The sequence below is a fragment of the Cheilinus undulatus genome, linkage group 3, assembly GCF_018320785.1.
Source record: "Cheilinus undulatus linkage group 3, ASM1832078v1, whole genome shotgun sequence".
In the NCBI taxonomy this organism is placed as follows: Eukaryota; Metazoa; Chordata; class Actinopteri; order Labriformes; family Labridae; genus Cheilinus; species Cheilinus undulatus.
The window spans coordinates 50,073,965-50,089,449 of NC_054867.1; the positions used below are offsets into that span (position 1 = coordinate 50,073,965).

General features: G+C 40.1%; 1 protein-coding gene across 9 annotated transcripts in view; it reads right to left on the minus strand.

The window, feature by feature from the left end:
• Nucleotides 1–15,485, minus strand: part of LOC121505643 (plasma membrane calcium-transporting ATPase 1-like) — a 205,307-nt gene that overhangs the window by 84,356 nt on the left and 105,466 nt on the right. For all 9 annotated transcript variants that reach the window (XM_041781184.1, XM_041781167.1, XM_041781175.1 and 6 more), the window contains 2 exons: nt 887–1,084; nt 433–690 (listed from right to left, as the gene is read on the minus strand). In XM_041781184.1, coding sequence (XP_041637118.1) covers nt 433–690; nt 887–1,084 — 456 coding nt within the window. The remainder of the gene's footprint in view (nt 1–432; nt 691–886; nt 1,085–15,485) is intronic.

Consider the following 15,485-nt stretch of genomic DNA (forward strand, 5'->3'; position numbering starts at 1 on the left):
TGCGCAATTTAATTTATTTGTGTTTGACATTTAATTTCTAACCTGTTTGTTCATTTAAAAGTTAACTATCATAACCAAAAATACCCGTTAAAGGCCTCGAAATCGTGCAGGTGGCTGTGTTTGCACTAAGAAGTACATTAAATTAACATTAACTACTTTTGCTTTTAGCTCATTATTTCTTCATTGCAATCTGTGATGTAATATTAGAGGGTCCTCTAATGGACAAATGTGTAACTACATGGTGATTAAAACAATGTTTTACATGCATTTCAATAAAAAATGTGCATAAATGTTCGAATATAATTCAAAATCTGTAAAAAATAATAAATGAAATTCAAATAGGACTGTACATAAACATTGACAGCCCTACACTGTTCTGAGTAAAGGGCAATTCTGCCCCGTTTGTGTCTTTTTAATGTTTTTTTCTCGTACCGTATTTGATTTGAGCGATGTCTCCCACTACAATCTCAGCCACAGGGATCTGGATGACCTGGCCTTTACGGATGACGGTGAATTTTTGTTCTTGCTCGATGCGACTCTGAAGGCCTCGGAACTGCTTTTCTTTGGACCAATCGTTAAACGCTGTCACCAAAACCACAATGATTACAGAGAACAAGATGGCAGCACCCTCTATCCAGCCGGCTTGGGACTCTCCTTCATCCTCTACCCCTCCTGCAGCCTGACCGCATGCTGTGGAATAACAGAAACATGTCAAGTTTAATGCACTTTTATTGCTTTTTCTTTCTTATTTTAAAGCCCATCTTAAGATGATCTTTTTTTTGTGATTTGACACCATCAAAGCTCTGTTTTCTTATTTGTATCTTCAGCCCTGTGTGCACAACATTTTTGGAAGTACAACACTTGATATCAGACTGACAGTACAGACCTTCACTGTCACCCCCTGGTGGATGGTAGAAAGACAGGCCCAGTGAGATGATGGCAGCAATTTCCAAGATGATAAGTGTGACATCCTGCAGAGCCTCCCACACCAGCTGCAGGAACGTCTTCGCCTTCTTTGGGGGGATGAAGTTCTGTCCAAATGCTGTGCGACGTTTCTCCAAATCGACGGGGTTTCCAGACAAACCTGCAGACACAGAAACAAGACGTTAACATTCAAATTCATACATTAAACCATCTGTTAAAAGGAAATGACAGGTGTTCTACAAAACAGGAGTAGTCATTCACTTAACAACAAAACTTTGGAGAGCAAATGGAGAGCTATTAAGTAAAATAAAAAATAGTGCTCTTCTTCGGGGTGTCTATGGGGCAGGACAAAAGAAAAAGGCAGACATGACGACACAGCCGAGTTTTAAGAGTGAATAATAGCTCAGAGGACAGAGTTGCAACAATATCTCCTGTTTATGACAATGGAATTTCACAATCAAACTGCCAGGCCCCAACCTCCTCATGTTACAGACCTCTAGAAAGACTTAATTCCTACAGAAGACAATATATCAAAAGACAATGGTTGCATTCATTAATGACTGCAAGTGTTGAAACTTTAAAGGTTTTGATCTAAAAATCTTCCTTTGAAGCCATTTTTACAGTCGCTGCTCTGCTTATGAACCAGGAATCATCTCTGCCCCTGAGACAAAGTCGATTCTTTTATCTCCAGTCCCCAGAAAATGATAAAATCATAACATCATCACCGTGCAGCTGCAGCAGCGTGCTGCAAAAGTACATGATGTAACTTTGTTTCCCATGTGTTACAAGTTTTAATGGATGCTCATGCCAAATATGGATTGACAGACACAGTCATGACCTTTATAAGCCCTGTTTAAAAACCGGTTTCACTAAAAACCTCATGAGATCTAACACTTCAGATTTCTTTATTTTATAACTGTGAAGTGTGTCAGTTACATTCACTCTATCTACATCTATCCATCACATATGTCACTTATCCCATTCAGGGTTGTAGAGGGCTGGAGCCTACCCCAGCTGCCATTGCAAGGAGACGGTTTGCCGTGGATTGGTCACCAGTTGATAACAGGCCCAAAATATCTCACCTGACACACCAGATTGACTGAACTAGATTTGAGGAATGTTCTGTCACATTTATGACGGGCCAATCAGAATAATGAGCTGACTGGCAACTGGTTGGCCATACAGTGGAGCTCCTGGGTGAAGAAAACTCATGCAAAGGCCAGTCCCGAGATGTTAAAAAACATCTTCTCTGCCAAGACAAGCTTTCAGTGTGATTATTAGTATTTGTTGTAAAAAGAAATATGGTCCAGTTCTGATTAAAGTGCCGCTTTCCTACAGCTACATCTGAGCTAATAGCTACTGCAGCGACAGCTACTGGATACGCCGACAAAGGACCCCACCCATAACGATGCCAAACTCCTGCCAAAACCAGGAGATGAGCAAAAAATACAATTTTCATTATGTCAATCTTTCAGTGTTGTTTGTGTTGTTGTTTTAATAAAGAAATGTCCTGCCGTTGTGGCTAAGTCCAAGCTCATCACTCCATTAGCGGCCATTGTATACAACCACTCACAGAACAACTAACCACCCCGTTACTCTCACAAACTCATGCCAAAGCAGGTCAGCAGAAGAGTGAAAACATCTTTTTAGTGTTGTTTTACGCTTTGTTTCATACAGACGTAAGGTCCATTTCTGACAAAACAGCAGCTACGTTGTAGCTACATTCCAGCTAATCACTGCACTGGAGGCAGCCATTGCAAATGGCCAGTGTAACTAAACCCCACCTATAGCTACCATCTCATTCTCCTCAAATCACGCTGATTGGCTCAGCAGAGCTCAGTTCAGTACGGCACAAACTGTGTGGACTGGAGCTTTTCAAGACGGATTTACCTGATGACAGAGTTGGAGTCTGGCAAATCCATCTGCTTTGCAAGGCTACAAAATATCAGGACTGTCAAACATATTCACATCTACATCAACAGACAATTTTAGATTCACCAATAAATCTGACATGTATGTCTTTACTCTGCTGTTAAAAGCCAGAGCATCAAGAGAAGGGATGAATATAGAAATCCAGTACAAACACATCTGATACCTACCATACTGAAATACTACTCAGATTTCAACACTTCATTTCAGTAACCTACCAGCCCAACACAACCTCCTACCACTCCAAATAAAGGGCATGAAAGACATTATGGGATTAATGTTATTTATGTCTACCCACTTTATTTCAGCAGAACATGAATGCATTCTTCTTATTGAGGGTACAGTCACACTGACACACATTTACTCTACTGTTTGTCTCTGAGTCAATGCCAGTATATGAATATTGCCTGAGCCTCTCACATAAAGAAGTTAGATCCACTTCCTGTTCTTATTCTAAGTCTTATCGGCTTCTTTTTAAGACATTTCCCTGAATCATTTACAATACCAACAAGCACTGGTGTGGCAACAAAAAAAAACAAAAAAACAAAAAAACAAAAGATAACACCCCTAATCCAGAGAGAGCCCATACATGTTCAGGGAGGTTTTCAGCCTCATCTGAAGACAAATCTGGATCCATGCCACAATTGCAAGTGAAACTTTAGATGACATAAACAATTGAAATGACTTACAAGGCAGACTTCAAAAATGCTAGCATTCGTCTAAAGCCTCAAAATTCCCAATACTTATTTCAAATTTACTTTTCATAATCGCAGGCAGTTGTAGCCTGAGCTGTCATAAAATGTTTGCATCACTCTCTGATCTATGTCCAGCTCTTATAACAGGCATTTTTGCAAAATCAATCAAAGAACCCATCAACTATCCTCTGATGACTATGAAGATTCTTGAAATAATGGCAAAATGTTTTAGAGGCTTTTAATGTTGATATTAAAGGACTTCCGATCATGAAATCTTTTTTCTTATGTTTCCTTTGTTTACTGTTCATTAGGGATCTAAAAGCTGAAGAGCTGAGCGGAGACATGACGTCTTGCACTGGACTGTCGGCTGCTGTTGCATTCAAGTGTCTCTAAATAGGAAGTAATCACAGCTATAGTATCATAAAATGACTATTAATGGCTCCAGAATTGAATCACTGCACAGTCGTCTTCCCTTCTTGATCCTTCCACACAGACTGTTGAGCAAATGCCGACTGAAACTCAAGCAACAACACTACTCAGACCACAATACCAAAATCTGGTCTAACAACTGCAGGATTTTTTGTTAGGGTTAGTTTTAAGGATTATTTTTGGGCTTTTTGTCTTCATTGATTGTAAATCTGAGGAGAGATAGAGAATGGGGAAGAGTATCTAAGCCTTAGTCCCAACACACCCCCACGACTTAGCCCTTACCCTACATTTCACATTTAGGGGGAGGGTGCCCTGATTCTTCGATTGGAGGGGTAGGGTGAAGTTAGTAGTCCAAGTAAGATCAGAAAATTACAACAACAATTTAATACCATAATATATGTTGTTTCAATGCATTATGGTCCTTTTGATTTTAAACCAGCATTGAAAAGCTCAAAGTAAAATGTCCAATATGGTTGCTGCATGTCTTTACATAAATGCAATCACCAACTACTGATGTTGTATCAAGAAGTTAAAGAGACTTGGGGGAAGATTTTCCCACCACCCCTTGTACCTCTGTTTCTGGGGATATGATTTCTGCTTGGGGTCCTGGATTCAAATCCTGGACAAGCCCCCATATGTCACAACCTGGCTCAGAGGAAGTGAGAAAACAAGCAGAGTAGTGATGGGCAACATTCAAATTAGAGATTTATTACAAAAATAAGGAGGTTATTAAACGAACAACAGAGCTAATACACAAAGGCTGGGGCAGATGTGGGTCGGGCTGAGTAAGAGAGACCAACATGGACAGGAAGCCAGCTTTTAAAGCCTGGGGCAGTGATACAGGGGTCATTACAAAGAGCAAGGGGACATCCAAAAATGAGAGGAAGGGGTATAGATGTTAGAAACAGGTCAAAGTATGTATCAAAAGACCAAACCAAGGACTCACACCCGCCACTGACACGTTGAGGACTGTTTTCTGCACACAGGGCACCTGCTCCACCAATGAAAACCAAAGCAGCACCACACATCAACAGATATTGCATTCCCAGGCAAATTCGGAGAGATTATTAGGTTAACACCAACTTGTTTGCTGTCTTCCTTAATCTTGTAACTCTACTAAAGAAAAATCTGAGATGTACTAAAAATTGATCTTCATCCTTCAGTTGGATTCTAATGCATTGTTCGTTAGCATGCCTTCCAAATGTGTCAGATAATAATTATTCATCTATCGTCATCTATCGTCTTCCACTCCGGGGCTGGGTTGCAGTGGCAGCAGGCTAAGCAAGTCAGCTCGGACATCTCTTTTCCCAGCAACCTTTCATGCTCTTCCTGGGGGATCCCAAGGCATTCCAGCAAGTCCAGCAATTCCTGGGTCTAACCCGGGGTCTCCTTCCAGTTGGATGTGCCCAGAAGACCTTGACAGGGAGGCGATCATCCTGATCAGTTACCTGAACCACCTCAACTGGCTCCTTTCAAGACGAAGGAGCAGCGGATCTACTTCACCCTATCTCTGAGGCTGAGCTAGCCACCCTCCTGAGGAATCTCATTTCGACTGCTTGGGCCAAAGATCTCATCTTTCGGTCATTACCCAAAGCTCATAACCATAGATGAGGGTTGGAACAAAGATAACCTCTAAATTAAGAGCTTTCCCTTCTGGCTCAGCTCCTTTTTAACAAAGCAGTGCGACCGTCTACAAAACTGCCAATGCTGCACCAATCTGCCTGCCAATCTCAAAGTCCATTCTAACCTCACTCGCAAACAGGACCCTGAGAAACTTGAACCCCCTCACTTGGGGCAAAGACTCACTCCCCACCCAAAGGGAGCATTCCACTGTTTTCCGGCAGAAAACCATGGCCTCAGAGTTGGAGGGACTGTCTGCTTTACACTCAGCTACAAACGGCTCCAGTGCCAGCTGGACATCCCGGGCTGAAGACACTAACAGAATCACATCATCTGCATAAAGCAGAGATTAAATTCTGAGGTGAACAAACACTAACCCTCCTCCCCGGGCTGCGTCTTAATATCAAAGCAATATATTTTGATATACAATTACCTTCTTTTAGGTTTTAAGCCACAGAAAACATTTAAAAACATGAATAAACAACATTTTTATGCTAAGACAGCACCCTTAGGAGTAGGTTTGTCACTGTGGATATTTTTGTGGGTATGTACATGTTTGGTATGGAAATATGTGCATGTTTTTATCTTCCCTTTGGTTTATTATTTGTTTTTCTATTTTCTTCAGCTGCTGTTGTTTCTTTTGTTCATATTTTTTTGGTTTTTGTTCACTACTGAGCTCATCATTTAAGGCAATAATCACCTTACTTTCTATGAAAAGCACCCTGGAGATTTAAGAACCTTTACAATTACTATAAAATGTAAAGAAAGAGACAAGCATGCATCCCAAGGACTAAAAAAAAAGCTCATTTTCTCCCACCGTGGGGAACTTTTACTTGTATTGTCAGCATTTTTGTGATTTTTTTCAACTTAACTGATTTCATTTTTGTCAGAACTGCCCACAGCCAAACCCTGAAAAACTCGTGTCTTAAACCTTTCCAAAGTTTGATAAGTTTGCAGCATAGCTGTGCTCCTACACAGTGAGAGGCAGGAGATCCACTGAAGTTATAAAACATGAAGATTTTACACGTTTCTATAAACAGAAGTTTTTGCAACATGACCTAGTTCTGTTAGCAGGAGGAGACTGCAGCGGCTCTTCTTTAGCGCTTTGTTTGTTTGGAGAATCTCTGACACAAATGATCCACCCCGACATATTATCTGTCTTTGTTCATTACTTCCTTTATTCTGTTTGGAGAGCCCTTGAGAAGTAAAAGACGGCATGGTCGAACAAACAAGGTGTGTTCAGGTGCAGGCATGAGCGGGATAAAATAATCACAAAGATCCCGGGTGGATCAAAACAGCTAGAGGGAGTCTTGCTGCTGTACACAAGTTACCACTGTGTGTTTTATTCAGCACTTTTAAGTTTGTGATTCTTTAAATAGACCCCTCTTAAACAGCTCTAGATTTCAAACTAGTTGCAATAAAAAAACAGTACATTTGGGTTTCATTCCTTTAATTTTAAGGATTGAAAAAGATCTGACCGGAGTGGTTGGGGGGGGGGTCATACCCGAGGAAGGCAAGAAACAATCGTGCCTAATGTGAAATAATCGCAACTAAGATATGGAAATGTAATTTCTGTGTGATTCTCTTGCTGTCGATATCTCTATTCCCTCGGTTTGGGAACCTCTCCTCTGTGATTTTTCTGTCTAATGAGCGGATGGCAGCCCAAGCTGACCTGAACCCTCCCAACAACCCGCTGAACACACAATCTGCTCCTCCACCAGAGCCAAAAACCTGCATGTGAACACAACATCACCTGATCAGACCACGGCTGTTTGGATCTGCTGCGTCACGAGGAAATATACTGTAGAGCCTCCGTGTACACGGGATAGGGACTCCAACAACTAGAGAGATGTTAAAGTGATGTATTAATTTATAATGCATGCATTGTTAGGTGTAGTATTACACCATAAGCTACTCCGCATTCACCTTCTTCAGTTTTGTAATGCTGCAGCCTCATGCTGCAATCGTTAAAATTCATTTTTATTCTTGTTAATCTACACCCAGTACCCCATAGCGACAAAGTAACACAGAATTTTAGAGATGTTTGCTAATCACACTGATATAAGTATTCAGACCCTTTGCAACAACACAACATTCATCTCAGGTTCCTCCCATTTGCCCCAATCTTTGCCGAGATCTTTCTGCACCTCGACTGGAGTCCAGCTGGGGAAAATGAAATCAAAAGCCTCACACCTGACAATGATATCAGAGCAAAAACCAAGCCATGATGTCAAAGGAACTGCCTGCAGAGCTCAGAGACAAGATTGTTGGCAGGCACAGATCTGGAGAAAGCTACAAAAAAAAGCATTCTGCTGCACTGAAGGTTCCCCAGAGCACAGCGGCCTCCAGGATTCTCAAATGGAAGAAGGTTGGCATGACCAGGGCTCTTCAAAGACCTGGTCCTCAGACAATCGGAGGAGAGGGTCCTTGGTAAGAGAGGTGACCAAGAACCCAATGGTCACTCTGACTGAGCTCCAGAGATCCTGTGTGGAGATGGGACAAAGATCCGGAAGGTCAACCAGCACTGCGACACTGATCTGGGCTTTATGACACAGAGACTAGACGGAGGACTCCTCAGTGCAAACACATGGAAGCTCACTTAGCTTTCAAACGGAGTTTTCTGCAAACTACAAGCATTAAATATGTTATTTTTGTCGCAGATTTCCTCTGTGAATATAAAAGGGCTCTCAGCATTAACCACAGTCTAACTAAGATCGATAGTTTGTGCATTATTTTTTAGACTGCATTAACTGCATCATCTGTTGTCCTTTCAAACTGGTTAAGCTACTGCAGTGCATCCAAGGTCCATAATAAGTTACTATTTTCTTTCTTATCCCATGCATTATTTTCCTTTTCTTACTTGTGTAAGAAAAGTCTTTAGTTAAGCCACGCCAGCGTCTTATTTCAAGTTGCAGTGATGTAAAATAAATCCACCACTGCTCCTTTAAGTCTCATTTCACTTTAAAAACTCACAATCAGTCAGAACTCATCTGCACCTTAGTGGCAGTGACAATCGTTCACCTTTTTACTGTTGCATTATTTTCCGTTCAGTCCACAACAAGTTACTTTTTTCCGTGGTTTAATGCATGTTAAAAATTTTTGATCTACCCCAAGGATTTTTATTTTCTTTCACAATAAAAGCAGGAAGTCTGTTACCCATAGTTTGAGACATCAGAAAAATACAAAATAAAACAAAAACGGTATTAAAAGCAAAACAGTTGATTTTCAAAATGCAACAGAAGGGGAGATTAATCAGGATTAACTATAGAAATACTGGGATTAACTCCAATTTAGATAGTTTGACAGCCCTTGAATTTACATTACTGCAGTCAGCTGATTAAAATCACTACAAATACAGAAGCTGCGTTTTCATACACACATTTTTAAAAGACATATTTTGGGTCTTTTTATAACTTTATTGACAAAGGAAGACAGTGGACAGAGTCAGATCAGGGACGAGAGAGTGGAAAAGAGACATGCAGGACAGGAGCCACAGGCCTGGGTTGGGGCCATCTGCACCCCCGATTAACATGTCTGATCAATTTTTTTTAATGTCAAGTAATCCTCTGTCGCTTTTTACTGAACAGCTGACTGGAGTGGATCCTGGAATAAGCAGCTCTCTCTAAAAACTATATGTGCTCTAAATCAGGAATCAGTTTGAATCTGATATTCATTCTGAATTGAATCCTCACTTCCAGAAATATTCACACTCTGAGCTGCAAGACCGGACAGTTTAGGCCGCAACAATCACAAAAAAATGTCTGAGAAATCCTGGAGAATCTCATGAATGCAACAACAACAAAAATAAAGGGCGTCATGAAGTGTAACAAAGCTCTTTAATCGTCCTTGAACACCAATCACTACGCTTCATCGATTAACTGATTAGTCTACTCTACCCTTCTGAGGAAAAATATCCCACAGTCCTTTACTAGCGGCAGCCCCCATACTATCCTAGATTTCCTGATTCCAGATGTGTGGCTGCCATTTAGCAGCAGTGACTCATCTCTAAAAGCTCATTCTGTCTCCTTATAAAGACAATAAAGAGATTTCAGAGAGCAGCCGGATGCTCACTCCTCTAGAGCTCCTCATTTTTTAGTTTTCTTTAATCTGGGTGAGAAGTTCAATAAAAAAAATCACCATTAACAGTTTATTTATAACACTCTGTCAGTTAATGAAGCGTTATCAGCAGCCAGTGTTTATCCTCTCCTTCTAACACCGGAGGATTTTCTGAGCCGAGTTCGTCACCACAGGACCTCATTAACCGCAACTTCAGCAATCTGTGTTTACTCACAGCAGCACAAGGACAAGTGAATGAAGAGCAGACGCACTGATCCGCTGCGCTTACTAAATCTGGGTGGTTCTTTTTGTCTGCGACTTCCTCGGTGTGATGGAGAGGGCAGAAACATGGCTGCTGTGGATTCTGGCAGGAATTGGGAGATGTGCAGTGGAACGTGATGTGAATTTCAACAGGCTGCAGAGCCTGGATCCTTCATGAAGCAGGACTCTGGAAGTCAGCATGAACATGAGCTCAGGCATGTTTCTGTCTTCATGTTTTAATAATGAACTCCTCTTCTTCTCTGATGGTTCTCTTTGGACACATGGGGCCGAGAATTACCCTCCTCCTTCCCTCAAAAGGCATCTGCAGCTGTCTTTTCTGCTTTTGGTGCAGTAATCAGGCAAAAGGACGATCCATTCTGAGAAAGGATGCAGGAAACCACAAACATTTTCTAACAAAATAACACTGTGTGTTTACTCGGATCACTCTGCATTTTGTGTTCAGTTTTTATCTCCTATTTTTCAGTCACTATAGCAGAGAAAAAAATGTATGGAAGCTCTAAGAGGACATCCATCAATGTTTTTTTAATTTTACCCTGATAAATTGAGAATTCTGTCTCTTTTCTTGAGATCCTGACTAATTTTTAGGGTTGTCCCGATGAGCACCTTTGGCCTCCGACCCCGATCCGATTTTTTAAATATTGAAAATCTGCCAATATCGAGTCCCAGAGTTTCAGGTGTTTTGTTTACAAAAACAACTGAAGTAAACAGAATAACTACTAGATGTCTCAAACGTTTTCCATTTAACTTAGTACAGCCAACATTATTGTAAACAAACAAAATCACATTTCTTCTCAAAATGGTGTACTAGCTCTGTTTTACTTTAATAATCTTTTAAAAAATAAATAAAGTCGGGGCCCAGGTGGCCGAGTGGTTAAGGTGCGCCCCATGTACGCAGACAGCCCGGGTTCGAATCTGGCCTGAGGCCCTTTACAGCATGTCTCTCCCCCGCTCTTGTCCCTGTTTCCGACTCTATCCACTGTCCTCCTCTATCAAATAAAGGCACAAAAATGGCCAAAATAAACCTTTACAAATAAATAAATAAATAAAGTTACATATTAGCTTGACCGTATTGGTCAAAACAAAAACTGAAGTCAAAACAGTTTAACTTGAATATGATCAAAAACATGAATCATACAGATTCAAAACAATTCCTATTCAAATGTAGCAGCTTACTCTGAGACATAAACAAAACACTAACACTGCAATAAAACCCAAATATCAAATACAAGGCACTCTTGTTATTACAGTGCAACTGGAGCTGCTACATCACTTTTTCCTCCCTCACTTTTATTTCCTTACCACTATTACTTCAAAATGAGGTGAAGCTTCTTGTTTAGGAACATTCTCGATGGCCTGCTTTACATGCTCTGCTGTGTGAGACCTATGAAACTGGCGTGCATGTAATACTGCACGCTTTAACTCAAAGGTGGAGAACTGTTCAGTGAGACTCAGCAGTGACATGGGGCCAACATCAGAGCTCTAAATGTCTGTAGTGAAGCTAACAGCAGTGAAGTTGCTTTTTAAATTTTCTAGTATGCTATCACTTTGTTGTACAGCTCCAGTAAGGCAGTGTCAGTACTGTCATATCAAAACGACAGGGCATAGTGTGGGTCTAAAAGCTCGAGAAGACGACAAAAACCCGAATTCTCACCACAGAGATGGGATGGTTGTCCAAAGCAATGAATTTAATCACTTTTCTGTTTTCTTTTTTACCTTGTCTGTTTTGATGCTGTCAAAATAAGATGTAGATTTATTTTTGAAAATTATGATAAGAAACATAATGCACGACAGGAAAAAAAGGTCGGGAACCACTGGTGTAGCTCACTCTGACTCTGATCCGGCTCAGCATCATCAATCTTGCCAGACCTGTGTTGACCTTTCCACAAGAATTCTTACAGAAGAAGATGTTGGCCAGGTGAGTTACACAGAGCATTGCTGAAGTGACGTACGGTTCTCCACCTCGACTATCTAGTCGTGTGGACTCTGATATAGTAGATCTAGAGAACTGTGCCACTGTAGCACATAAATCTCACCTGTTGAGATAGCAGGGTTTTTCTTTGGTTATCAGTGCATCTACAGCCCCTTAATTCCTGGCAGAGACGGCCGGTGGTCCTCTTTGAACTACCAATGCATCAGTTTCTTTGTATAAAATGTCCATATACTATCAAGGACAATCTGTACCCTCTCTCTTCCATGCATACACATGAGCTGAGGTAATCAAAAAGAGAGATGTCTACAGTAGCATTTCCTAAGATGTGTCAAATATGGAGCAGCAGAATGAAGGATAAAACTTTTTAAAGCTGGAGTTGTGTTTGCACATACTGGAAAGACAGAAGGGTGGAATTTGCTGCTGCAAAAGAGGAGAGGTGTAAATGTGTGGGGAAGAGAGAACCACCTTATCTGAGACAGTACATCAGGTAAATTAAGAAAGGTGGCTGCTGGTAATGTGAATGTTTTGTTTTAACCATGCAATTGGAGAAACGGGAGACCAATCATTTATTTGTAAGGCAAACTGTAGAACAAACAAAACTGTATTTTTAACAGTATGCATATTAGAGAATATGTGCAGTTGTCTCCTCCAGTGGTAAAGTCTGTTTTTAAAACTGACGAGATTAAATCTCCTCCACGGTACGAGAGTCAGAAAAACGAACTCATCTTCCATCTTTTTTTTTTTTTTTTTTTTTTTTTTGACTGTGTGGTTTCTGTGAGGCACGTCTCAGAGGCTTTGTGCTACAGCCTGCACACAGCTTCAAACCCCACAGAGAGGCGGAAGTTTTTGCCTGCCAGATGGAATTACCTCTCTTTAATCCTGTTGATTTGGTCATATTTCTCTGAGTTGGTTTAGCTCAGTCGGTGGAACAGGCGCAGCAGATACAGAGGCAAAGTTTCAGAAGTACTTTTCTCCGCTTTGACTCAGACCTCTGTGATTTGGGTGCATGTCATCTCTGCTCTGCAAAGGCCAATGAATCATCAGAAAATAAACAGATTTCTGGCTGTGTGGTAATATTCAAGTTCAGTTCTTAAATAGTAAACAAAGGAGACTCTTAAAAGAGGTCTGGATGCTGTAAAAAGGACTCCTCGTCTTTCCTGTGTCTGACTTCCTTACTGACTAATCATTTCTGTCACATCCATGCAGCTCCATCACAAATCAGACTGGGCATGTATTTAAAGACAAGTAGCGAGCTCCTTCTTGAGTCATTCTGCAGCATTTCTGATCTTCCACTCAGGCTTTTCTATCTTAAGGTCTGCAGCATCTACAGGTCATAAACTTCTTAAAACACAAAAATGTCAAACTGGAGCGCTGGTTAGGCGCCTCTGGTAAGGCTGGTGCCTCATATAAAGAGGAAAAGTTTGACACGATGGTTGCTGTTCACTGGTCTGCTCCGTCCAAACTGACACGTTCTGTCAGAAAAGAACAGACGTGTGTTTGATCACGGCTTGAGCGTCTTTCTGAAGCACTGCAGCTTTTCTGTGGACTCGGCTCATCTTCTGGTGTACTTGATTTACAGTTTTGAAAAATAGGTTTGAAATACAACCACTGTTCCAAAAAAAGTTGGGACGCTGTGGAAAATGTAGATGCAAACAGAATGATTTTAAAATCTCCCAAAGCTATAGTTTATTCACAATAGAACATAAACAACATTTCAGATATCTGAGACATTTTACCATTTCATTAAAGTATCAGTTTAGTTTGAATTTGATGGCATTAACACATCTCAAAAAAGTTGAGACAGGGCCATGTCTACCATTTTATAGCATGACCTCCTTTTTTAACAACAGCCTATAAACATCTGGGATGTGAGCAGACCAGTTTCTGGAGTTTTTGGAGAGGAATGTTGTCCCATTCTTATCTGTTTCTTAGCTGCTCAACACTCCTTGAGAATTGTTACCAGATTTTCATTTTATGATGCTCCAAATATTTTCTAATAGTGAAAATCCATGATATGCATATTTGTTTTTTTGCCAACATTCAGTACTATTTAAAAAATATTTTAGCCTATACTGATATAGACAATTAAATGTACATCAGACCAAAACTTCAGACCTTTAAAAAGACAATTTAAAGTTTGAGAATGAACAAATTTCAGTCCTTAAAACACTTTTAATTGTAAGGTATGATAATGAAAAAAGAAAACACCTTCTGTTGCCAAAATTGACCGCTTACATAGGCAGATTTTTTATGGGCAATATATTAGTTACAATTACTAGCAGAAATTTTAACATCAAGGATAATATGCTGATAGTTCCAGCATTGATAGTTCCTTTCCAGATGTGTAAGCTGCCCACACCATAGACACTGATGCAACCCCATACCATCAGAGATGCAGGCTTATGAAATGTGCCGGGATAACAAGCTGGATGGTTCTCTCCATTTTAGTCCACAGGACACGGCATCTGTAGTTTCTAAAAGTACAGTATAATATAATAAAAATAAAATATAATAGTTTTCACCAGGGGTGGGAATCACAAGTTGCCCCACAATACGATATGACATGATATCATGATATATCATGATACTTGGGTCCTGATCCGATATTATTGCGATTTTACATTTTGTAATACAGCGAGTATTGCGATACCATACATTGCGATATATTGTGATCTGTATCATTTTTTCAACAGTTTAGTTGATTCAGCATTAGTCTTGCTCTCATGTTTGTCGTATTTCCACAGTATTTTATTTTCATGTAGCACTTTTTGCAAACCTCATGTGTCGTGTCTATCTCATTCTTGCCCTGCTTGCATTCCTAATGTCCTTCCCCTGGTACTGCAACGTTTGTTGTACTAACTCTCTCCTGCTCTATGACAGTCACCTCTGTCAACCTCACTGGACAAACAATTGTCCAAATAATTGATTTTATTTTTCCATTATCATAGACTTTAGTTAATATTAGCAATTAATATGAAAAAAATTGATACTTGGTGAACGAGACGATATGATATGTCACCAGACAAAATATCGCAATACTATGCTGTATCAATTTTTTTTCTCCCACCCCTAGTTTTCACAGATTGGTGAACCCCTGCCCATCTTTACTTCTGAGAGACTCTGCCTCTCTAAAAAGCTCCTTTTGTACTCAGTTGTCTTGACAATAAACCTTATTGATTTCCAAATGCTCCTCCAGCTGGTTTTTATAAGTACCACTTACTTTTCCAGCCTTTTGGTACCCTGTCCCTACTTTTTTGAGATGTGGTGCTATCATCAAATTCAAAATGAATTAATATTTTTCATAAAATGGTAAGAAGTGTTAATTCCAACATCTGATTTGTTGTTTAAGTTCTACTGTGAAGAAAACATATCCACAGTGTCTCAACTTTTTTTGGAATTGGGGTTGTACAAAGCCATGAAATAACAATTTATCTTGTAATAAATGACCATGAAAGCATGATTAACAACTTTCTTTTTGCTATAGGCCATAAAAGCAGATCATTTTTGGTGCAGGAGAAGGAAAAAACTAAAATAAAACTCCAACTTTTGGTTCTGGAAGTAAAAATTCCACTAACATTCTTCTTAGTGTGTTTGATTATTAGCCATAATATCAAAAAGCT